Raw genomic sequence first — 20,714 nt, forward strand, 5'->3', positions numbered from 1 at the left:
CTTTTTTAAGTGGCACGAGCTCAGCCTGCGTGTTGTGCGTGCCCTTCCACAGCCAATCACCGTGTAGATAAACAGAAATGTTGCGTCATTGTTATTGTTGTAGTTGGACCTCCAGCTGCTTTCTGAGATTTCGCCACCATTTCGCTTATATGTAGGCTTCTATTTAAAACTGCGTAAACGCGTGGACCTGAAGGATTATAGCAGTACGATGTCGCTCCAGAAAGAAATTTCATCTGACGAGAGTCTGCAAGGTAAAGTATAAACGACAAAAGAGCTGGTAACTTGCCAGTGTTCATGTTAGCACTAGTCGACAGTCAAGAAAACACGACGTAACGTTAAATCACCTGACAGGGCTTGAACAGATAGGGATCCAGCTAACTAGCAAGTCAAAGCTTAACGTTACTACATATCGATCTGTTAAGTTAGACGTAGACAGACCATGTCAAGAGGACAGGCAGTTGTTTTAGTTGGTGTGCTGTTCTACTGCATCCCTAGCTGTGATGCCATATTGGATATCCGCCACGTCGGGTTTCATCTGTAAATTCTGTGTATTATATTTAAGGTTCCTGGGTTGAACTGCATTTCAGTGGCACTGGTTCTCAAAGTACTAGTCATCATGGAAGCCAGGAGCAAATCCCCACGTCCAGCCAGGAGTGCGAGGTGGAGAAAATGCTGCTAGATGCACAGCACGAGTCAGGCAGGAGCAGCTCCAAAGGAAGCTCTCAGTGCAACAGGTTTGTTCGAGAAAAGGGGAAGCAGTATTTCTCTAGTATGTTGTAATACAGATTGGAACGTTACTTTTCGACAAAGTGTCCTTTATGTACTGTCTTCTTCTGAACAGCCCACTCAGAGCACAGACCCCCCTTCTTCTGTTGAGAGGCTCAGAGGGAAACAGCTCACAGGTATTTGTTTCAACCAGTGACCTGAATATGACTTTTAAGTGTTGTTTCATGAAATAGTTTATATGATATCTCATAGTATAATGTTTTTAAATATCTGTGATGTGCTCTGACAGCACTTAATTTTCCACATCTGGTGTTTTTAGTCAGATGAAGACTTCCAAGAAAGAAGACGGGAGGTAGAGAACCTGATGAAGAAAAATGCTGACTGGATCTGGGACTGGTCTAGTCGACCTGAGAACAGTCCACCAAAGTATGTAGCCACCACTGAATTGGTAATTCTTGAATTACAGTGTCAGCATCTTGTTTAAAACAACACTTCCAAGATTGAAATGAAAAATGTGTGATTGTAGAACTATAAAGCAGTTTGTTTCATTATGAATCATATGATACAGTCTGGCTGCCCATGTAAGTGCTACCAATAGGAAAAACTGTATTGGATAAAGGGATGGTATAGGTAACAGGCATAGGAAGTTGTTAAACACTTTTGTGTTAATCTCTTACATGTATTAGCCTAAGTATATGATTTGTTATTGTAAATTTAAAATGATTATGTGAGCATAGGTGTCAGTATGACATTAAACTGGCACTCATTGTTTTTAATGTATTCAAAAAAAATGAAAAATTAATGTGCTTTTCTGTAGGGGGTTTCTGCTGAAGTACCCTAAGCGCTTGACCTCTCTCAGCATCAGGAACACCAGCGTCATGAAGAAGGGAGGCGTTCTCTCTGCCGATTTTCTGAAGATTTTCCTTCCCTCGTTAATCATTTCTCATATACTTGCTGTTGGCCTAGGGTAAGCAGTATCATTTAATCTCTAACTAGCAATAAAATAAAAACACTTACCAGTAATATGACCCTCTAGAGGTAATTAGAGATCTTTAAAGAGCACAATATAGCCTGAATTTTTACCACATACAATTGATATTATATCCACATAAGTAATTTGACACAGAGATGAAAATATATTTTGTATTTTTCAAATACTTGAACTTCAAATATTCTTGTTTTCCCTCTGCTTAGAAACATCACTGATCCAAGGAAACCTTTAATTGCTCCAACACAATATGAATAATTTAATAGTAGTCTCTGTATCAAACCACCTGCCAGTCAGTTTCATAGTGATATATTCTAGTCTTGTTTTTATTTTGGTGGAGGGACTACATTAAGAAGTCTCGATCTGAACTTTCATGAACGTCTAAAGACGCAGAATAGAAGAAACCAGTATAACCATCACAAAGACAAACAAACAAACAGAACATTAGCATGCTGATCTTAAAGTGTGTAAGCTGAATAGATAAAGGTTGGATAGGTGCTTCCTTGTTTTCACTGTCTCAGATTTAGTGGGTAAAAGCATAAAACTAATATTCTCATGACTATTTCTAACCCTGGGAGTATTCAGGTCACTCAGCTTAGTCAGGTGTGTCCTAACTATTTTGTCTTAAAATGCAAAGGCTTTAACAAATTTACTATATATGTTTCATACTGGTGGTAATTTGTCCCTAAAGCACTACTGCTCTATAATATAGTATCATCTTAGTGAGGGGAAACATAATGGGGCACATTTTATCTAGTGATATCAAGCCCCAGCTTCAGTACATATACATGCACAGAGAATTTTAAAATGTACCCAGAACTTGTCTTTCAGCACTGTCTTATTTTACATTTGACTTTCTTAATTTAGGATATACATTGGAAAGCGCCTAACCTCCCACAATGCCTATTAAGTCGGATGATGATGTCTTGCGACACCTTTATCACCTGTGAACACCTTGGAATGCCTTAAAATGGAACCTTATGAAGACTGAGGAATGTGACACGGTCTGATTTGATCACGTGCCCCACATCGCCAACACCAGCATGGAGAGTTAAAGATATCTCATTGTTGTTTCATGGAGTATAGTCTTGAACACAACATTGGCCAATCCTCTGCTCTTTGCTGTAGCCCTTGTCCTGGCTTGGAAACACGTGTTTTGCTGCTTCCTGCTCCATAAATCTGCACATTAGGGAACTGATACATGTTGTATATAACAGTCTTTTCTTTTTACAATAAGAAATTACTTGATTTTAATGATTTACTGTCAACAGACATTCCATGTCCCCAGGGCTAGTCTCCGTGTCCAGAGATCGGGTCGTCGGGGCCCCTGCCTTCGACTGCTGAGGAGGCCCCGGGGAAGACCCAGGACATGCTGGAGGGACTATGTCTCTCGGCTGGCTTGGGAACGCCTCGGCATTTCCCCCGGAGGAGCTGGAGGAAGTGTCTGGGGAGAGGGAAGTCTGGGCATCTTTGCTTAGACTGCTGCCCCCGCGACCCGGTCCCGGATAAGCAGAGGAAAATGGATGGATGGATGGATGGACTGGCAACTCATTATTTTTCTTTTAGATCAGCTGTGGATAAAGGAAATTTGTGTGTGTGTGTATGTGTGTGTGTGTGTATAGTCCAGGGGATTGTTAGCTCATTAGTGTAGTGTTAATGAGATTGAGATCCATTACTGATTGCTCAATTTAATAAACTGTAAATCATAATTGTAAAATAATCCAGTATTGACTAAATAAAAGCTGTAAATGCACATATGGCGCTGATGGATTTACAAACGCATTAACATGTACAGACATGACTCACAGGAACGGACCACATGCAGATGAACACAATTAAAATTTTATTGAACTTTGGTCAAAATAATAAACAAGTGAATACATTGCCACCATGTTAGGAATCAATGGACAAAGACAATGCATTATTACGTGTTTGTTTTAATGTCACCAGTATGTTTTGCGAGGTAAACCGTCATTCCTGCATTCACAACTACAGATATAAGATCCACATTTGCAATTTGTGGTTCAAATTTGGGTGACATCTCCAATAAATCAGTAAGGGCACATGTATGAGGCCTGTCTGAATTTCCTACTTATTACATGATCCAGAGGCGCTCTTCTTACATAAACTGTATGGTGTGCAATTTTTCTCCTCTGCGTTTTCATAGACAGCCACATATAGCAGCAGTATACGAGGACAAACTCTAAAATAGGATTTACAAATAATGCACATGAGGTTTGTAAAACATACGGGGACATAACTTGTAGCTGTCATTGATAGAAGTAGGTATTAAGGCTGCACATTCTTTGTCCTGGGCCCCATCTTGTGCCATGTAGTTTCCAGCCTGCATCTTTAAACACTGTCAAAACCTACAAACGGATCTGTCGACACAAACACATTACTGGCTGTTTGTTGACGGTGGTTCTAAAAGTGGTAGCCCCAAACTGTATTTCCAAGTTTGCTTGAGATCTGCTCAAAAGACAGTGGTGTGACTGGACATTTTTCCACCTCTCTACAACATAAAAACATGCAAAGCATTAAAGATGTTTTAATACATACTTCTAAATTTAAAAACACATCTGTTGTTTTAGTTTCCTTTATTATGTGGATGACAAGGTGTACTTGAGTAGATAAGAGTCAGTGAAATTATGTCACCGTATTGGCTGGGGTAAAGTAAGAGGAAGAAAATAAACAAGTCCACTTTCCAAATTCATGACCTCTTCCAACAGTAGTTTGGCCAGTGGGGGGGGAATGTTACAGTTAGCCTTCTTGGCTATTAATCCGTGCTTCAGAGGGCCCAGAATCTTTGCAATGATGTTATAACTTTTGACAAGACGTCATTTTAAGGGCTTCCAAGAGTTCTGTTGTTAAATCATGAAATGAAGGCTTAAAATGTCAACACAAACACCAACGTTCAAGAGTTTGACCTCCAGAGAGTGTCATTCCATCAATTAGACCTGAATTGGGCTTTCTGGGTCAGGGGGGCATGTTGACTGCCCTGGTGCCAAAGGCAAAAACAACCTAAGCTCAGACTCAAAATAAAACAGGCCTATGGATCAACCTCCTGTGGCAAAAAAAGTAGACACGTGCTTTCGAATTCTTCACCAGGAGGACAACGAGGCTGTTTCTTCTTATACAGATAGACAAGTAGTAGGCTTAACTACACAGGTATGGTAAAAGCCCTATCCTTTGGAGCCCCAAATCTTTAGTTGATTTTGTCCTGGAAAATGTACAAGTTGTTGGTGGCTGCCACAGCTATCACGTTATCTTTGGGGTGCCAGGCAGTGTGGAGGATCTTCTTGTTGAAGTCCAGGCTGTCCACGCTGATCTCATCCTTCTTCCTCTTGCCACCAGTGGACACTTTGCGTGGTTTGAGCGTTGCCCGTGGTTTGCTGCTCTCCCGGGACGCCTCCAGTGTGATGTCCCGCCTGGTGTTGCGGTCAAACATTCGGAAGAAGTTGTTGTAGGAACCGGTCATGATGGCACTGCCAGACAAAGGAAAATGAAATTGACTGCACTGACTTGCCAACAAAAAAAGTGTCACTAGTAATGGATACACTGACTACATAATCCAGGAACACAACACACAGTCGCTGGTAGTTGTCCTACAAGTGAGGATGCTTACCTGTCAGTGCCATTCCAGCAGCACTCGAACTTGTCAAAGATGCAGTCATTTTCATACAAGGAGCAGAGTTTACTGCGAAGGTATTCATGGACCTGAAACAAAACATATTACTTAGCCTAAATATTCACTTGAACCTGATGCATTCACCTACACTGATAGGTGTGAGTATAAAAGAGCACATCCAGCTAACTCAATACTTGGCTTGAGTATGGAACTACTTTAGTTGACCCAAACACAGCTATGAAGCTATTATTTGTGTGAGTCACAGGGAACTTGCCTGCCATTCATCAAAAGGATCAATATTTTTATAAAAAAAATATTATAATATGTGCATTTCAATAAAGTTGAAAATGAGGAGTAAAGATATACAGTTGCATGTGAGAGGTACACAGCAGCATGACAGGCTTATTATATTCTTTGTGGAAAACACCTGACAGCGGAAATCACAGAACGAAAATTTAGTGCTTTTATAAGATACGTTCAATTAATACTTTTACTTGGAGAGCATTTTTTTTAAAACACTGCTGTGCTTATTTTGTTCTCATACAGGGTTAATGTTATTTATATGTGAAGTAACTAGACAAGTATGTTAATGCACCTGATACGTCTCCACTGGCCTGTTCTCCATGTTGAGGTCCCAAAATTTGACGGAGAGGTAGTCACGTGTCATCATATAGCGTCCGCTGTGACTGAACTTCACGTCCGAGATGGAGGAGATGATCTCAGAGAAAAAGGATCGGCTGCTTGGATCCTCAGGCTCCTCAAAGACTTATAAATAAATAGAAAGATAATCATGATTCTTATTTTTAAAATCTCAGCACTGACATTGTTGGACTGCAATAACTACACCAAGAAATCTTTATTTTAGCAGTGACACTTTTTTAATAATTAGCAAATACTCTTTTTAAACGGTCAAATATTTAGTCTATCGCATGACAAAAACAAATAATTTACCAGATCCAAAAGTAATGACTTCAGATTTATTCTGTCTGACCAAAAGTCAAAATCCTAACTGTAATCAGTTTATAGTACCTAATACACAAATTGAGAAAAGCACTAAAACCAATCAGATAAACTGTTCAAAAAATATTAGTCTATCAAAAAACAAATCAATTATTATTCCTCAGACAGAATAATTGACTTGATATTACATACTAGAGTGCAGGGACTTACACTTTGAGTGCCTATCGCAGAGCGCCGCTGCTCGCATGTCACACAGGCGGATGGTGCCTTTGCTACTGCTGTACACAAATACATTGCATTGATGCGGATGGCACTCAGCAGCTGTGATTACTTCTGTCAGTTCCTCCATGTTGGCGGGCTTGATGTCTACAATATCTGAGAACACACCGTTAAAGAACCGTCTTATGTTTCATTATGATGCAGTGTAGAGATCTACAAGCCACATATCTAATATTTGCATTCTGATGAAGAAAAAGGATACTAAAACTTCTGTCTGTGATTTCCAAGTGCCATAGATTTATTCTTAGGTCATCTGCAGAGAGGTACGTTTCATGATCACTATTTACAGAAATGGAATTAATGTGATAGGTGTGTGCATTTGCAAAGATCCTCCGTGGGCTTGCTTCTACCATGAGATCCATTGGCATCAGTACTGGTACCTGAAATGTATAACATGCACCTTTTTAGATAGGATTTTACATTAACAAAAAAAGTCTTGTTAATAAAAAGAGACAGATCTGATATATGATTAAAAATACCCGTAAAGAGGTGATTCTAAAGGGATCTCTGAGTCGTCCATCTTCATCTTTCAGGTTGTAACCTTCTGCTCGTTTATCTCTTTCACTTATTTTCCACAATTTGATAGTTTTATCTGACAAAAGAAGTTTAGACTGGAGGATTTAGAGGGAGGATTATCTGATAGAGAACAAGTCCCACAGCTTTAAATACTAATAAGAAAACTCTTACCATTTGTCGAAAGTAGAAAGTGAGCAGCATTTTGTTGGGGTAGCCATCTTATTTTATTAATTTTTTCCTCGATTTCTAAACTTTTCAAATAGTCAAATTCTGGCTCGTGACTCTGAAAAGTGCTATAGACATTGTACTCCCCACGCAGGTGTGGACGATTCTTAGACTGAAGAAAAAAAAACATACATATATTGCAAACACAAGTTACAAGGTATATAGAGTATCAGCCAGCATTTGATTTTTGAAGGAAATACTGTTGATGTACTTGTCTGCCATTTAATTTGACTCTTACCTCTTGTTCATGTTGAAATATCACTACTCTGCCTCCTTTATCTCCAGTTGCAAGCAATTCTCCAGAATAGTTGAACTCAACTGTAGAGATTATGTCAGCTGAAAATGGACATTAATCAGATTGATTCAGACTTAATAGCTCATCTTTCACAATGATGGTTAGGATGTGATGACAGCTATGTTCATGCCCTTTGTGTAAATAACAATTTCCTTGAAGAGATTGCTCACTGGCAGCTAGACACGCACAACACACATCTATCAATGCATGTATGTAACTAAAGAATGAATGAATGAAAACAAGCATGATGTCACTCGACAATTTATGGACGCAGCACATTGACGTCATGGACACGGTCGCTCCCCTTTAATAGCCTAGCTTCTACCTAGCTCACAACCAGCTAGCGACACACATTTTTACAAAATTGGGCATTTGCGCAAGTTATTTACAGACAAGTACCTAGCACGACAGCTGTCTTATATGAAAAGCTCTGCTAACGTCTAGCTATCGTGCATCTCAAGTAGCACTCACAGATCATCATCAGACCACCTTCTAGCTAGCTAGCTGCCCACCGTTTTAACTTAGCCGCCAAGCTAAGGGTTAGCCACATACCTTCCGCAACATCTTCATCTATCGCTCCTTTTACTTGGGAGAAACACCACTGAAAATCATTTCCTCCTGCAACTCCTGCAAAAAGAACACACCGTTAGTTTGTTGAATCTGATTCCGTTTCGTCCGGCCATAAAATGACCTGACTGTGACACAGTTTGACAACTAACAATCTAGCTGGCCAGAGCTAACGTTGGCTAGCTAACTTGCTCATTCGGGCCATCACACACACCAAGTGAGGTGGATCCTTTCCCTTTTCCTTCCTTCAAAAGTATCTTACCCGCCATTGCTTCATCTAGCAGCTGTTGTTGTACACAGCTTCCAATACCTAATCAACCAATGCGGCTTGCTCAGAAAAATAGATAACATCCACAATCAGTGTGAAGACTCGGTCCAGAGCTGTCAAGACCACGGAAATTATCCGTGATTTTTTTTCTTCCAAAATGGCGCACAGTACATGGAGAAATGACGTCATGCACACATGCTCCATCCATCCTCCTGAGCATCATATTGTAAAGTATGCTTCTAGTCTGCATTTTCCATGCATTCGACTTTATTTCGTGGCATTACATATTAATACGTGCTTACTGAGCCTGTTAAAGTCAGCCAAGCTGTCCTCTGATGGGTGGGACAGATAACGTTTAAGCCTGCACATCAGGGTTATGTTTAAAGCTGAAACCAACAAAATCAAATAAAAAAATATAGCTGCGCTTTATAAGCATTTTTTTCTAGGCTTTTATTCATAAACTGGATATGTAATTCTCATAACATGAGTAATTGCTAAGTCCACAAATAGGCTACAAGTAATTAAAACACATTAACTTGTACTTGAAAATTAAACTATTCATTATAAAACGTTCTTATTGTTTGTTTGGTTGTTGCTGATATTAGATATGAAGCGTGGACCAACCATATGGTCTCAGCTAAAAGGTGTGTGGCGGGGAAAGTGCACGGTCAGTGGGTGACATCTAGTGGAGAAATGATAAAAATCTAATTGATTTTGTTGGTTATGTTTCACCTACAGGGGTTACTTACATGCAGCCCACCTACTTTTCTGTCCATATTTCACAAACAACAGAGGTCTTATGTATTAATATATTGGTATTCTAGTCTTCTGTGCCTTGGTCTGTAAAGCCTGATTAAAGCAAACAAAAATATTGGTCAAATTAAACATTTTAGTTTCAAAGTTTGAAGTTTTGACCTGCAGTATTAGAAATCAATAGCTGAAATCTATCTATCTATCTATCTATCTACTAAGTTTTCCCCTACAGACAGTAATTTTTGTTGATCATTTGTTATGATTTAAATAGTTTGCCAATCAAGCACTTTCGGCGAATGCTATCAATAACATGGTATTGCTTTCTTAAAATCATGATTATTGCTTTAAAGAAAGAACTTTTCATATATTCAGCTCAAAATTTATCAAAAAGTATATTTATATTTTTGTGGCAGAGCTCAAAATCATGGTGTAAATTTTATACAGAAATAGATGTTATAGCTGTACCTTTTTGTTGTTGTTGTTTTATGCTTGTCTTTTTGTAAACTGTGCTCTCTGAAGGGTGAGAGTTGGATTGCCCATAGGGGCTGATTGTGCAGTAAAAAAAGTCACATTCCAAAATAGGAAACAAAGGAAAATGCTGATGAAGTGTGAGAATGTGTAATATCTAGGCCACATTTCACTGGATAAAGTATATGTTGAATTTACTTTTATGTGCACCAGTTGATAAAAAAAAATTATTTATTTCACAAAAAAGTCAAATGAAGTTTCAAGTTGGTAAGCTGCCCCTATATTCTAATTTTCTCCTTATCTTTAAATACCACAGTGGTCTGAAAAGTGCACATTATAATGTTTGTTTTAACCAAATATTATTGGTTTTAGGTGTTTTTAAACCAAGGTAATATGCATTCAGTTTATATTACTGGTTATGAGGTCTGGATACCTGCTACACAATGACTGCATTGTTTCTGTAGCGCCTTCATTGGTTTTCTCCAGGAAAATCAATCTGCAGATTGTCCTGGAGGTGGCAAGTGAATAAACAGGCGAAGACCTGGACCAGATCTGACCAAAACCTTCTCCCTGGTACCTCCTGAGCTCCACATCCCTCTCATCACTCACACAGCATCCCTTGGGGAGAAGTAGAGCAAAGGCCTGAAGGTTAGAAGTACTATCTATATCTACAGAAATGTATAGTATGATGGTGGACCAGCAGTAATGGTATATGTTGGCTGATCTAAGACTTCATATGACATACATAAGGCTGTGGCATTACTGATCACAGGGCATTTCTTATGTTCACTTTATGTAAATTATAGATTTGATAGGTATTTGCTAAAATGCTAAATATTAGTAACTTTAAACCACAATAAGCATTTAACAGATACTTGGGTATTGATTTCATTTGTAGTTAGTAGATAAGGGAATGTTAGCTTTGAATTAAAACCAGCACTTCATAAAACCAGTATTTTACAGTAAGAGCCACTTGAACCTTGACTTCTAAACTAGCAACCCTGGGCAGTTACACACAGCAGTAAATGGCTTTGCTGCAGTTTTAGCTTTTATAGCTCTAATCCTCTGACTAAATGTAACAAAATGTGGAGCTGTCTGAGGCAGTGTTTACATTACTCCTTGGATACAGGAAGGACAAAAGTGTGGATACCCATTAGGGTATATAATACACTAATGGCCAAATTAGATTAAAGGATACTAAATGCTGCTTTTAAATTCTAGGAAGTTACTGAAATTGGTTTATTCATTGTACTTGAATTTTTCTTACTGTACTCTAAACATCTGCTTTTGCTATAATACTAGTAAATTAAAGTGAAAGAATTTGCTGCCTTTACTAATAGTTCACTATTAAAATAAAGCAACAGAAAAAAACTGTTTTATTCATGGCTGTGGGAAGGTGAAACATTTCGTCTAATTTGTGATTTAAAAAAACTATACAGCTTAACTGTTGTGTACATTAAAATTTTCACATTTTTACAAATTCATTGTTGTGGCTATGACTATGTGTGTGTGTGTGTGTGTGTTCTACTGTGCCTTAGCTTCATCAGGTATAAGGAGAGGTGTTGACTTTATTCCGAGCCTCCAGTAACACCACTGACTCTGATAGTTCCCCATCCCTGTGGGAATTCATTATAAGACAGCTAGAGGCTGCTTGTGGATGGTTACTGTGCTGCCCGTATGTTAACTTGTCGCTATCGCGCAAGGCAAACATGTGGTGCAGCTGCTTTCTCTGGCTGTGGGCAACCTGGAGAGATTGATTGGTGAGCCTTCTGTTTTATCCAGGATCAGGGCCACATTCAGTAGACATGGTGCCTCCGGAGAAGCAACCATTTTCCCAAGAAAATATGGCTCATTACCAACACAGACAAAATGAAGGTATATTGACTTTTTAACATCTTACAACACACCTAGTCCAGTGCTGTTTAACAACAAGTTGTGTTATCCTGGAAATCCCGAACTCATTTTACCTCATGTAAGTGAATACGAAAACAGTCCTGATTTTAACATGGCCTCATCATGTTAAAGTGTTTGTGATAAAACGAAACACCGCTGATACACTCATCTATTTCAGTTTGAATGAACACACAGAGGCATGTACGTAAATACTAATACACATGCACCCTGCACACACAAACGTACCCTTCCCCCATATTTGGATCATCAGACAGTTTTAACACAAACCACTGGCCAGTGGATGTGTCTGCTCTGCTCAGGGGCATAAGCTCTGTCCAGACCCTCAGTCTTAACTCTCTCTCACTCACTCTCTCTCTCACACACACACACACACACACACACACACACACACACACACACACACACAAACAGCAAAGACAAACACAATCAATTATTCAAGACTCTTGTTTTGGCTCCTGTGTTTTTTTCTTATTATTTCTGTTCTGTTGTTTCTGTAGCATCCTCTGGCAACCTAACAGCCAGGAGGTTCGATGAGTGAGATATGAGGCCTGATGACTGGAGGTCCAGCCATGTCTTTGTAATTTAGATGGCAGAGTATAATTTGTATGCACAGCCTTTAACGCTGTCTCATTGTCTGAAGGAGATTATCCTTGTGGCTTTCCACAACTGAGACCTAGCTTGGAAGACAAACCTTTATCTCCTTGTTTATTTCCCCCAAGAGTGGAAATTGTTTGTGTGGTCATTCAGTGTAGTTAAACCTCACACTAAAGCACACATGTGATCAGTGTAAATAGTACACTGTCTTTTACTTTTCAGTGTTTCTTTATCAGTTATACCTCTTATATACAACGTATGTCAGATACAGTGTATGGTGTATATTTCACACACAGGGACGGTTATTGTTCAGTGTGCAAATTTGTGCACTAGATGGCACTATGGCACTTATTATTCAATGCCAATAGATCATTTCCATTTTGGAGGATAAGTGTGTGTTGCTGACACAAGTGATGATCACAAATGGCTTGTTTTCCCCGAGCTGATGTTGATCATATCATGATGAGCCCCATATCCACTCACATTTAGTCATTAACTTTTTTATTAGCTATTTTAACTTTTAAGCACAAAGCAGGAGATTTATTTTGACTTCCTTAGTTTCACGTAAAATATATATATATATGAAAATACTTAATTAGAAGTAGTGTAGATCACTAAAGGTTTTCAGGTTATCTCCATATCTACTCTAACTTGACAAATTCATAGTTTTTTTTTAGGCTCAAGTGACCATCAAACCCAATATCAATGAAAACAGAAAAGAATCACATTGAGGATATATTAGATGTGAATCCTTGCAGCAGTGATGTCCTTGTAACAGATCATATTGTAAATAAGATGGGTTAAATTGCACTTGTAGCCTGCCTTCAAAGAGTCAGGTTATTTTCTCAGGGGGACAAGGGAGTGCTGCAGACTCTTCCTCTAATAACGCTAGACAATGAGATCCCAGCTCATAACATAGGCCTACACTATATAGAACAAGTATTGGGGGCTTAGCAGCTAATAAAGTGGCAAGTCTTCAAATCCATGTCAGAAGAGCAGAGTGCCACGGGGAACTTTCATAACACTTGTATGTGCAGGTTCAACTGCAGTGTAAAGGTTACACATCCACATTGTACTGATCTAACCTGATGAGTTGCCCTAAGCCCCACAAATTTCAAGGCCGTTTTATTTATTTATTTATTTAAAGAAGCAGAACTGAATAATTCTCCCCCGTCTCCAAAAGATGACAGACAAAGAGAGGAGTGTGGAATGAATGTTTGAGATGCAATACAAAATCTACCGTGTATCCTCTGTGTGCACGAGGCATTGACGAAATTTAAATCTCTTTGTTAAATTTAATTTTATTCTGATTTTGTTTTATATCTGATAAGCTTGTTTTGCCACAGTTATTGTGGCAGTAATTTTATTTTTTTTTCAAAATGAGCAAAAATCATAATACACATCAATTTTGTTAATTGAATCACGCTGCCCTTTGAGTTCACAAAACAGTCTCAGTAATTAGCCGTGATTGCCTGGTCTGTTTCATAAATGGTCTCACTCGTTTTCTCTCTAGTGAGCCTGTCCTTCACATGAACACAGACGCTCCTGCAGCATTTCCACCCACTTTGTTTGTGACTCTTTGATCCACAGTATTCGAGTTAAAGTTACACCCATGTGCTGCAAGTCGAAACTTTCAGCATTGTTGCTCAGGGGAACCTTATACCCGTGGGGCCTTCTGCTTTTGTCCTTCCCTTTAGCAACAGAACTCTCCTATGGTCCCCGACAAAAGACTACTCACGACACCATTTTATGATCTCTGTGATGATACCGTTTCCTTCTCCTGCTTATATGTTACCTTGGTCTGCTCAACTAATCTGAAATGTTAATGTCAAAAAACATCATTGAGGCATTAAAGGTTCTCCTTTGAGACAATTGTTGATTTGAGGCAAAGGACGATGAGGTAGGAGAGGAGACATCCTTTATCTCGAGATGCATTTTAACTGCAAACAAGAAAACCAATTTAAATCAGTAATTTTTCTATATGGCGCATTATAACATACACGTGTAAAAATGGATGCCACTAAGTTGATAATTGAATCATAAAATTTCTGTTTCCAATTATATTGATATGCACTATCAGCTGGACGACACTCATAAAGCTCATTATATGCAGTGAATGAGGGTTTGTGCACATGTATACATAACATGCATATAAATTTGCTTGTGTGTTAGTAGAGTTACACATGCATGTTAAGTCTAATTTAAAAAGCATTACAAACCATTTTGTACAGTGACAATAAAAAGCAAGAACACCAAATACAGTATATAAAAGTAGAGTGCAAAGTGCTGTGATGTCGTGCCTCTCCTGTCTGTCTAATCACTATGTGAGTGAAACATTCATGGTACACTAGATCAGTTCAATATTTAATTTCTCAACAAAGACTACATGATGGAACAGATGCTCAAACTTTGTAAGTTTCTCAGGAGAGCACAACTCACTTTCATGGAAGCTACTGAGTACAGCAATCCCGATTGTGTACAAGCTTTGTCTCGACTTCTTTGGGCTCTTCACCTGTGCACTAAACGTACAGTCATGGATAAAAAAGATGTTCAAACATACTAAGTGTGCACAGTGAGTCAGTGCTCAAACCATGGACTGAATATATGAATTGTTTACATCCAGGGGCACTAAGAACTCATGTGTGGAACCACATTAGTGATGCACCAAGGTTGCCCTTTGCCTCCATGATACATTTCAAGTGAAAATTTGACTTGGCATGTTTACATAGGATTTCTTCATCTTCCTTTTAAAGCCCTATGGGCAAGCTGAAGGTGAGGGGAACTAAGATTATTATCCCCCGTTTCTCTGAGGAGCTTTTCTTTATGCACACCCTCACAGATGTCGACATTTGGTTAGGCGGTGTACATAGAAGCCCCAGATTATCTAACGCTTCAGGAAGTCTGTTTAGCTGAAGTTAGGAGTGGTTACTTTCCTGCACCTTCCTAATTTACCCTCATGTTTTATAACCTGGAGATATCTGTGCTTATATACATCTGTGATAAAGAGTGCTGAGGAAAATAATATTGACTGGTTGATATAATATTGGTGTCCATTCAAAACCACAGGTCTTAGTTGTAATGATATTCACATCAATAGGCTGCGCTTGTGCAGACGTAGACTGAGTCACAGGAAGCGTAACAGATGGTGTACTATATGTCATAATGCTATAAAATCCAACAGGAATTGGCAATTGAAATCCCACCCTGGAGTTTGCCTCTTTTAGCTTTAGCATAATCTTCTCTGGATTTCAATTGCAAAGTCAAAGGGAATAGCACATGGGGACTAGTTATCTGGGGCAAATGCGGTCTAAGGTTGACAATGCAAAGGCTATGTTTATGTGCATCACACTTGCTATACTGAATGCTTCCCAGAGTGCAAGAACATCCTCCCCTGAATTCTATTCCTCTTCCCACGTCCCAGTGCTGCCGTGGAAAGTAGGCCAAGTGAGCACCAGGGCGTTGCTTTTTTAAGATGATCAGTTTGTCGGTGTGTTTTTGTGTGTGCTCAGGACGGCTATTCATGTGGCTTGACTCTGTAGAACAAAGACCAGCATTATACAATTTGCAGCACTTCTAATAGTGAGGAAAAAAGGAGAAGTTGAAAAATAGGGACAGGGCAAGTGTGGATGAAATAAAGACAAAACCTGGCTTGTACTCTAATTCATTTACTTCTTCTTTTCCACCTCTTTGTTGCAGCAAAAAGGTCCCTTGCCAGTAACTCTCCTCTGCCGAATCCTGCTGTACTCTAACTGGCATGGATTATATTTAGCTATTGCTGTGCAGCTTTCACCTTGACTCCCTCCATCTTGGCATCACAATTAACATTTATGTTAATAGCAACACAATTCAATAATAATAAGAATCTCTAACTAAAATGAAAATGTTGTTGTAGAGTGGGAATGAACTGTACTTCACTGCTCATATATGAGACACCTGCCAATCATCATCTGGATCTGCATAATGACGGCGGTCCCTGTAGTAGTGCATTAGAGTCACTGATGCAACATGTTGAAAATATACATTTAGATGGGAGTGACTTGAGAATTATGAGACTGTTGCAGGCAGGGCAACAATAGGTTGGCAAAAGCTCTATGACAGGGGTCAGCAAGAAAATTTAAGTTGTCTTAAGTAATGAGAAAAAGGCTGCTGCTTGTTTGGTCATGCACACGCACATGTGCTTTAATAAAAACCAAGGTTAAAGCTGATTCCTCCCATTTTGGAGGCTACACTGTCTATTACAACATGTGCCCATATCATACTTACTGATGAGATTTTTAAATGACCTTTAAAATCAGATTTCTGCACCATTTTTTGTTCTGAATGGCACTGTCTATTTTGCATTAGGGCGCCTATATTATATATTCCGATTTAGGACTGAATAATCAAATTTACCTCACTTCCATCAGCACCACTGAGAAATGTGAAGCTGTGTGACAACTTTTTAAATGAAAAAATGTTAGATAGCCCTACAAAACAGTGATGGACACAATCAATGCATAAGAGCGAAGGTATCCTGGGTAGTTGGTCATGTGTATTTTGGTCTAATTTTCCAAGGGATATTTTAGATGTTAATAGCCCTGAAGTGGTCTCGGTTTCTTATTTAATTTCTCTCGCCTTCTTTAAATGTAATTCGCCCACAGACTGCGCCGCAAGGCTCTAAACCGCGCAGAAACTCTCTCATCATTTCCACAGCAGAATGGAAATGCAAATTGTGCGCACGGGCAATGCCCTTGACAGAACTCACCACTGCACACAATTAACATGAGCACTCTGACAGAAATTAGTGACGAAATGTGAGGTCACACCAGCTCTATGTCAGGTAATATACTGGTGTTTATTTGTGACAGCACCACATTAAACGCACCAAACAGACAAACAAGTGAACATCGTGTAGACTAATAATAATAATAATAATAATAATAGTAATAATGATAATAATAATAATAATAATGTAGCGTCTGTGAGGATTGAATTACATTTTATTTTACCGCATGGAAAGCAGTGTGCTCTGTCCCTAACTATCAGCTCTATAATATCTAATTAATTTTTTTAATCGTGTGTAGACTCTGATCAAGATTTGTATAGGATTCTCGTCCAATATGTTTTTATGATTTGAAATCATTTGTCCTACACTCTTAAAAACCATTTCTGGCCGCTCTGGGGGGCTGCGGACTGGGGGTGGGGGGTCTTTGATACAAGTTGAGATTTATCTATGTGGTCACTGAAGAGCACATCTGTTTCATATCGACACAATGATCTCAAGTGTAACCAACGAGGGGCGCTGTCCGTCTATCAGCCATACACGGATAACCCACATGATTGATCTCATCACTCTTGGCCATTTGTGTTTTTCGCCTATAATTAAAAATAAGTCGTAAACTGTGTTTTAATATGATATTTGAATATGTCAAATCGAACTTCGGGACGTGCATTAATTAGGCCCAACGTTAATAGTTCCTGGAAACAAAGTTAGCAAGGAGGCTCTTATTGTAATGTTGAATAAACCTTTTTTTTAAGTAATTTAACTTAAAGTTAAATCAAACTGTTATGATTGTGTTTCCAACTGGTGAGAAAGATTTAACAAGCAAGTTTAAACAATTGAAATACACTTTAAAAGAAAGGCTGCACATCTAATAGTAAATTCGCTTTTGCGCGTTTTTTGCACGTCCCATGGACATAAATAGATAATTAAGTAAACATATATTTTAAGCTCAAAAGATATACTGAATATTTATGTGTTCTAACAATGGAATACACAGTTTGAGCTGCTGTAAACAGTAAGTGGGCTGGCTGCCTGTCCGTACCATGTGGAATTTGAAATGATGCCTAACTGTAGGCCTGTTTGATTAATATTTAATAGAAAAAAGAGATCCTTATAAAACAACCTCTGTGATGAAGCTTTGAGCGAACTTGCTTAGTAGATGCTAATAAGATTTCCCCCCCCCTCTTTTGCCAATCAATCCATTAGGAAACAATGCAGGTGAGCATAATGGAAGTGTTGTCCCAACAAAGTGCATCGATGGACAGCTGGGCAGCGGCCGGCTGATTGACTTTGCCTTGACATCTGGGAGGCCCGCTGGCCCCTGGCACGCGTATAGGCTGATGTCGCCATTTACATGCAAATGTAAGGAGATCATGAGGGCCTCGCCCCGTAAATTCACACAAAAAAGAAGACTTCACCCTCAATACGGGGGAGGCTCGTCCAGTCGAGACGGGAGGTCTTCGAAGTCACCGTGTACATTTTTATTGGGAGCCACGCGTCCCGAGGAGTTGGGTTTTATATCAATGGTCAGACCCAAATCTTTGGGGGGTTCTTTCATTGTGGTCGCTGAATAAAAGAATGAGATAACAGGCCCCGTGTCATCAGCCGGTCATTTCAACGAGCCTTCAGCCTCAATGTGGCCAAGATGCAGAGATCAAGCAGATACTTTGCACTTGTTTCCCTGCTTGTCACCCCTCACTTACCTCCAGCGTGCTGTTGAGAAACAAGCTTTTTTTTATAGGTGAGAATCGAGAAAATGTGACTAAGATCCTCTAATTCCACGCCCGTGCAAAGTTTTCATGCACGCTGCCACTAAAACAAACGGGGATCAACATTTCCTTTATTTTGATGCTAACATTTCACCTAATGATGGAGAGCGCATTTTCCACGGTGTAAGCCCACCACGCAGATGATCCCACAGAATGAGCTGAGACGGATTCAGGCTCCGCGCCTCAGTGTGTGGAGCAGCTGACTCCCTCTCTCCACGTCCAGATGGCTCCTGCACACAGATTTGCATTCATTTTCCTCTAATATCTTCTGAAATAGCGGGGCAGCTGCATTTGTTGTCAAATACGGTTTAAAACTCCCTTTCAGGACAGCATCGTTACCTACGTGACGGGTGTGGAGATCCATTTTCCCTCTCCAGTCAACAGTATCAGATCTAAGAGGATTTGTTTCAAAGTCTCCTAATTTGATAATCAGATTTAAATCGCCTTGGTGCGTGTAATCAGGGGTTAAGTTCTAATAAGCGAGTTGAAACTGTGCAAAAAAGTAAAAGGAGCTCTGTACAAAAAAAAAAGACATTTGCAGCCTCGGGAAACAGACAAAACGTTGACAATATGCGTCTCGGTCTGTTTCATCTAAAAGAAAAAATATTTAACAAAGAGCCCCACTGGCTTTTTCCTGATATTTCTTTCCACATATTGAAACTTAGATTTCTTTTAAACAATAAAAACACAAAAATCCACACCCTCATTTTGTGACTGGGCAATTTGGCAAAAGATTGTGTAGAGGTGAAAGCAACAGCTTATAATTCACTTATCTTTGGCAGCAGCTATTAACCCTCAGCACCAGCTAGATAGATTGCTCAGGATAGAGCACACATCTCTCTTCCTCTCACCCTCCCCTCTCTCCCTCCATTCTCTCCTCCTTTTCATCACTAATGAACCGAATTGCTTGCTTGCCCCTCTCGGACAGAGTCGGACATGTAGGCAGTTGGCTCTTTAAAAATGATTAAGATGTTTCTGATTATTACTGATTTTACATGACGAGCATGAAATAAAGAAGACACGGAACCATGGATTTCCTGAAGTTTGTTTAATGTCATGAGACACAGTGGCTCTGATTTTTAGCCCATAAAAAGAGGTCAGAAAATCTGACTTTACCTTTTCCAAATGGCCACGATGTGACTGATTTGGTTTGACATTAATAATATCAGATTTTCAAACTTTGTTAATAGGCTATTTTATTTCTTACCACAATAAATAATGAATTCCTCGGCTGTGCGACAGACTTTATAGCAAAACAATTCAAAGTTAATCATCTGTTGTCAAACATTCTCAATGAAAAATCCATGTAAATGAATAGATTTATAGTTAGGTCTGATTATTTGAAATCAGCCTTATATTAATTACATTTACATTTTCAAATAAGCTGCAGCCTAGGTTTTAAAAATGCACAACAAAAAATATATCAATTATATAAGGAAACATGATGTGCAATTATTAAAAAATAATTTATGGCCTGTGTTCACACAGCTATTAGGATGCTTTCGATTAGTGAACAAGTAATCTCATTAAGACAGCTGGTAGCCTAATAATAACAAATTCAATCGAAAAAATATATCAAATACTACTAATTTTAGTCCACTATAATAAACTAATCACGGAAAATGCGATCATTAGGCCAGCTAAATATAATAAGCGGTGAATCTTGAATTCCGAGTTATTATTATGTACATTTTATTATTTCTTTCCTCGTTATGTGTGATGGTTACACCCGGTTGAATTTTCCATATCATCAAAAAAATCAAACTCACCACATATAGGGCCTAAGCAAGAGGAAAAGTGGAGCGAATGAGTGTTCTCAGGCTGCTGCACTATAGGGCTGTACCCGTACAGTGGAGCGCCACTGCCTGACAGGAACCGTCAGAGCCCCATATATGGTCAAAACCACGCCCCCTGCGCGTCATATTCTGACAGCGCCTCTCCCGTGGGTTTAGAGTTTTGGCTCCCGGGAAAGATTTCAGTCCTCGGGGAAAGAGGGCTTAGT

General features: G+C 39.2%; 2 protein-coding genes across 2 annotated transcripts; one reads left to right on the top strand and one right to left on the bottom strand.

Annotated features, from left to right (window-relative positions):
* Positions 1–102: 102 nt before the first annotated feature.
* On the top strand, positions 103–3,058 carry bnip4 (BCL2 interacting protein 4). The gene is made up of 6 exons (XM_020597138.1): positions 103–251; positions 563–734; positions 842–902; positions 1,046–1,152; positions 1,544–1,693; positions 2,582–3,058. Exons 1-6 carry the CDS (start codon positions 209–211, stop codon positions 2,622–2,624), a joined length of 576 nt encoding a protein of 191 aa, XP_020452794.1. The 5' UTR covers positions 103–208; the 3' UTR covers positions 2,625–3,058.
* Positions 3,059–3,540: 482 nt separating this feature from the next.
* LOC109962247 (protein phosphatase 2, regulatory subunit B, delta) lies at positions 3,541–8,640 on the bottom strand. Its single transcript, XM_020603785.1, has 10 exons — positions 8,447–8,640; positions 8,170–8,244; positions 7,561–7,658; positions 7,269–7,434; positions 7,061–7,173; positions 6,784–6,961; positions 6,513–6,677; positions 5,938–6,107; positions 5,340–5,431; positions 3,541–5,199 (listed from the first exon to the last, which is right to left on the bottom strand). Exons 1-10 carry the CDS (start codon positions 8,451–8,453, stop codon positions 4,920–4,922), a joined length of 1,344 nt encoding a protein of 447 aa, XP_020459441.1. The 5' UTR covers positions 8,454–8,640; the 3' UTR covers positions 3,541–4,919.
* Between the last annotated feature and the right edge of the window lie 12,074 nt (positions 8,641–20,714).

Source organism: Monopterus albus, unplaced genomic scaffold (assembly GCF_001952655.1).
Source record: "Monopterus albus unplaced genomic scaffold, M_albus_1.0 scaffold3.1, whole genome shotgun sequence".
In the NCBI taxonomy this organism is placed as follows: Eukaryota; Metazoa; Chordata; class Actinopteri; order Synbranchiformes; family Synbranchidae; genus Monopterus; species Monopterus albus.

Coding starts and splice junctions, on each gene's coding strand:
- LOC109962247 (XM_020603785.1), bottom strand. Junction 7,435..7,560: donor TATTTCAACATGAACAAGAG/GTAAGAGTCAAA, acceptor TTTTTTCTTCAG/TCTAAGAATCGTCCACACCT. Junction 6,962..7,060: donor TTAGAATCACCTCTTTACGG/GTATTTTTAATC, acceptor TATACATTTCAG/GTACCAGTACTGATGCCAAT.
- bnip4 (XM_020597138.1), top strand. CDS start 209: ATGTCGCTCCAGAAAGAAATTTCATCTGACGAGAGTCTGCAAG. Junction 252..562: donor ATCTGACGAGAGTCTGCAAG/GTAAAGTATAAA, acceptor ATTATATTTAAG/GTTCCTGGGTTGAACTGCAT. Junction 903..1,045: donor CAGAGGGAAACAGCTCACAG/GTATTTGTTTCA, acceptor TGGTGTTTTTAG/TCAGATGAAGACTTCCAAGA.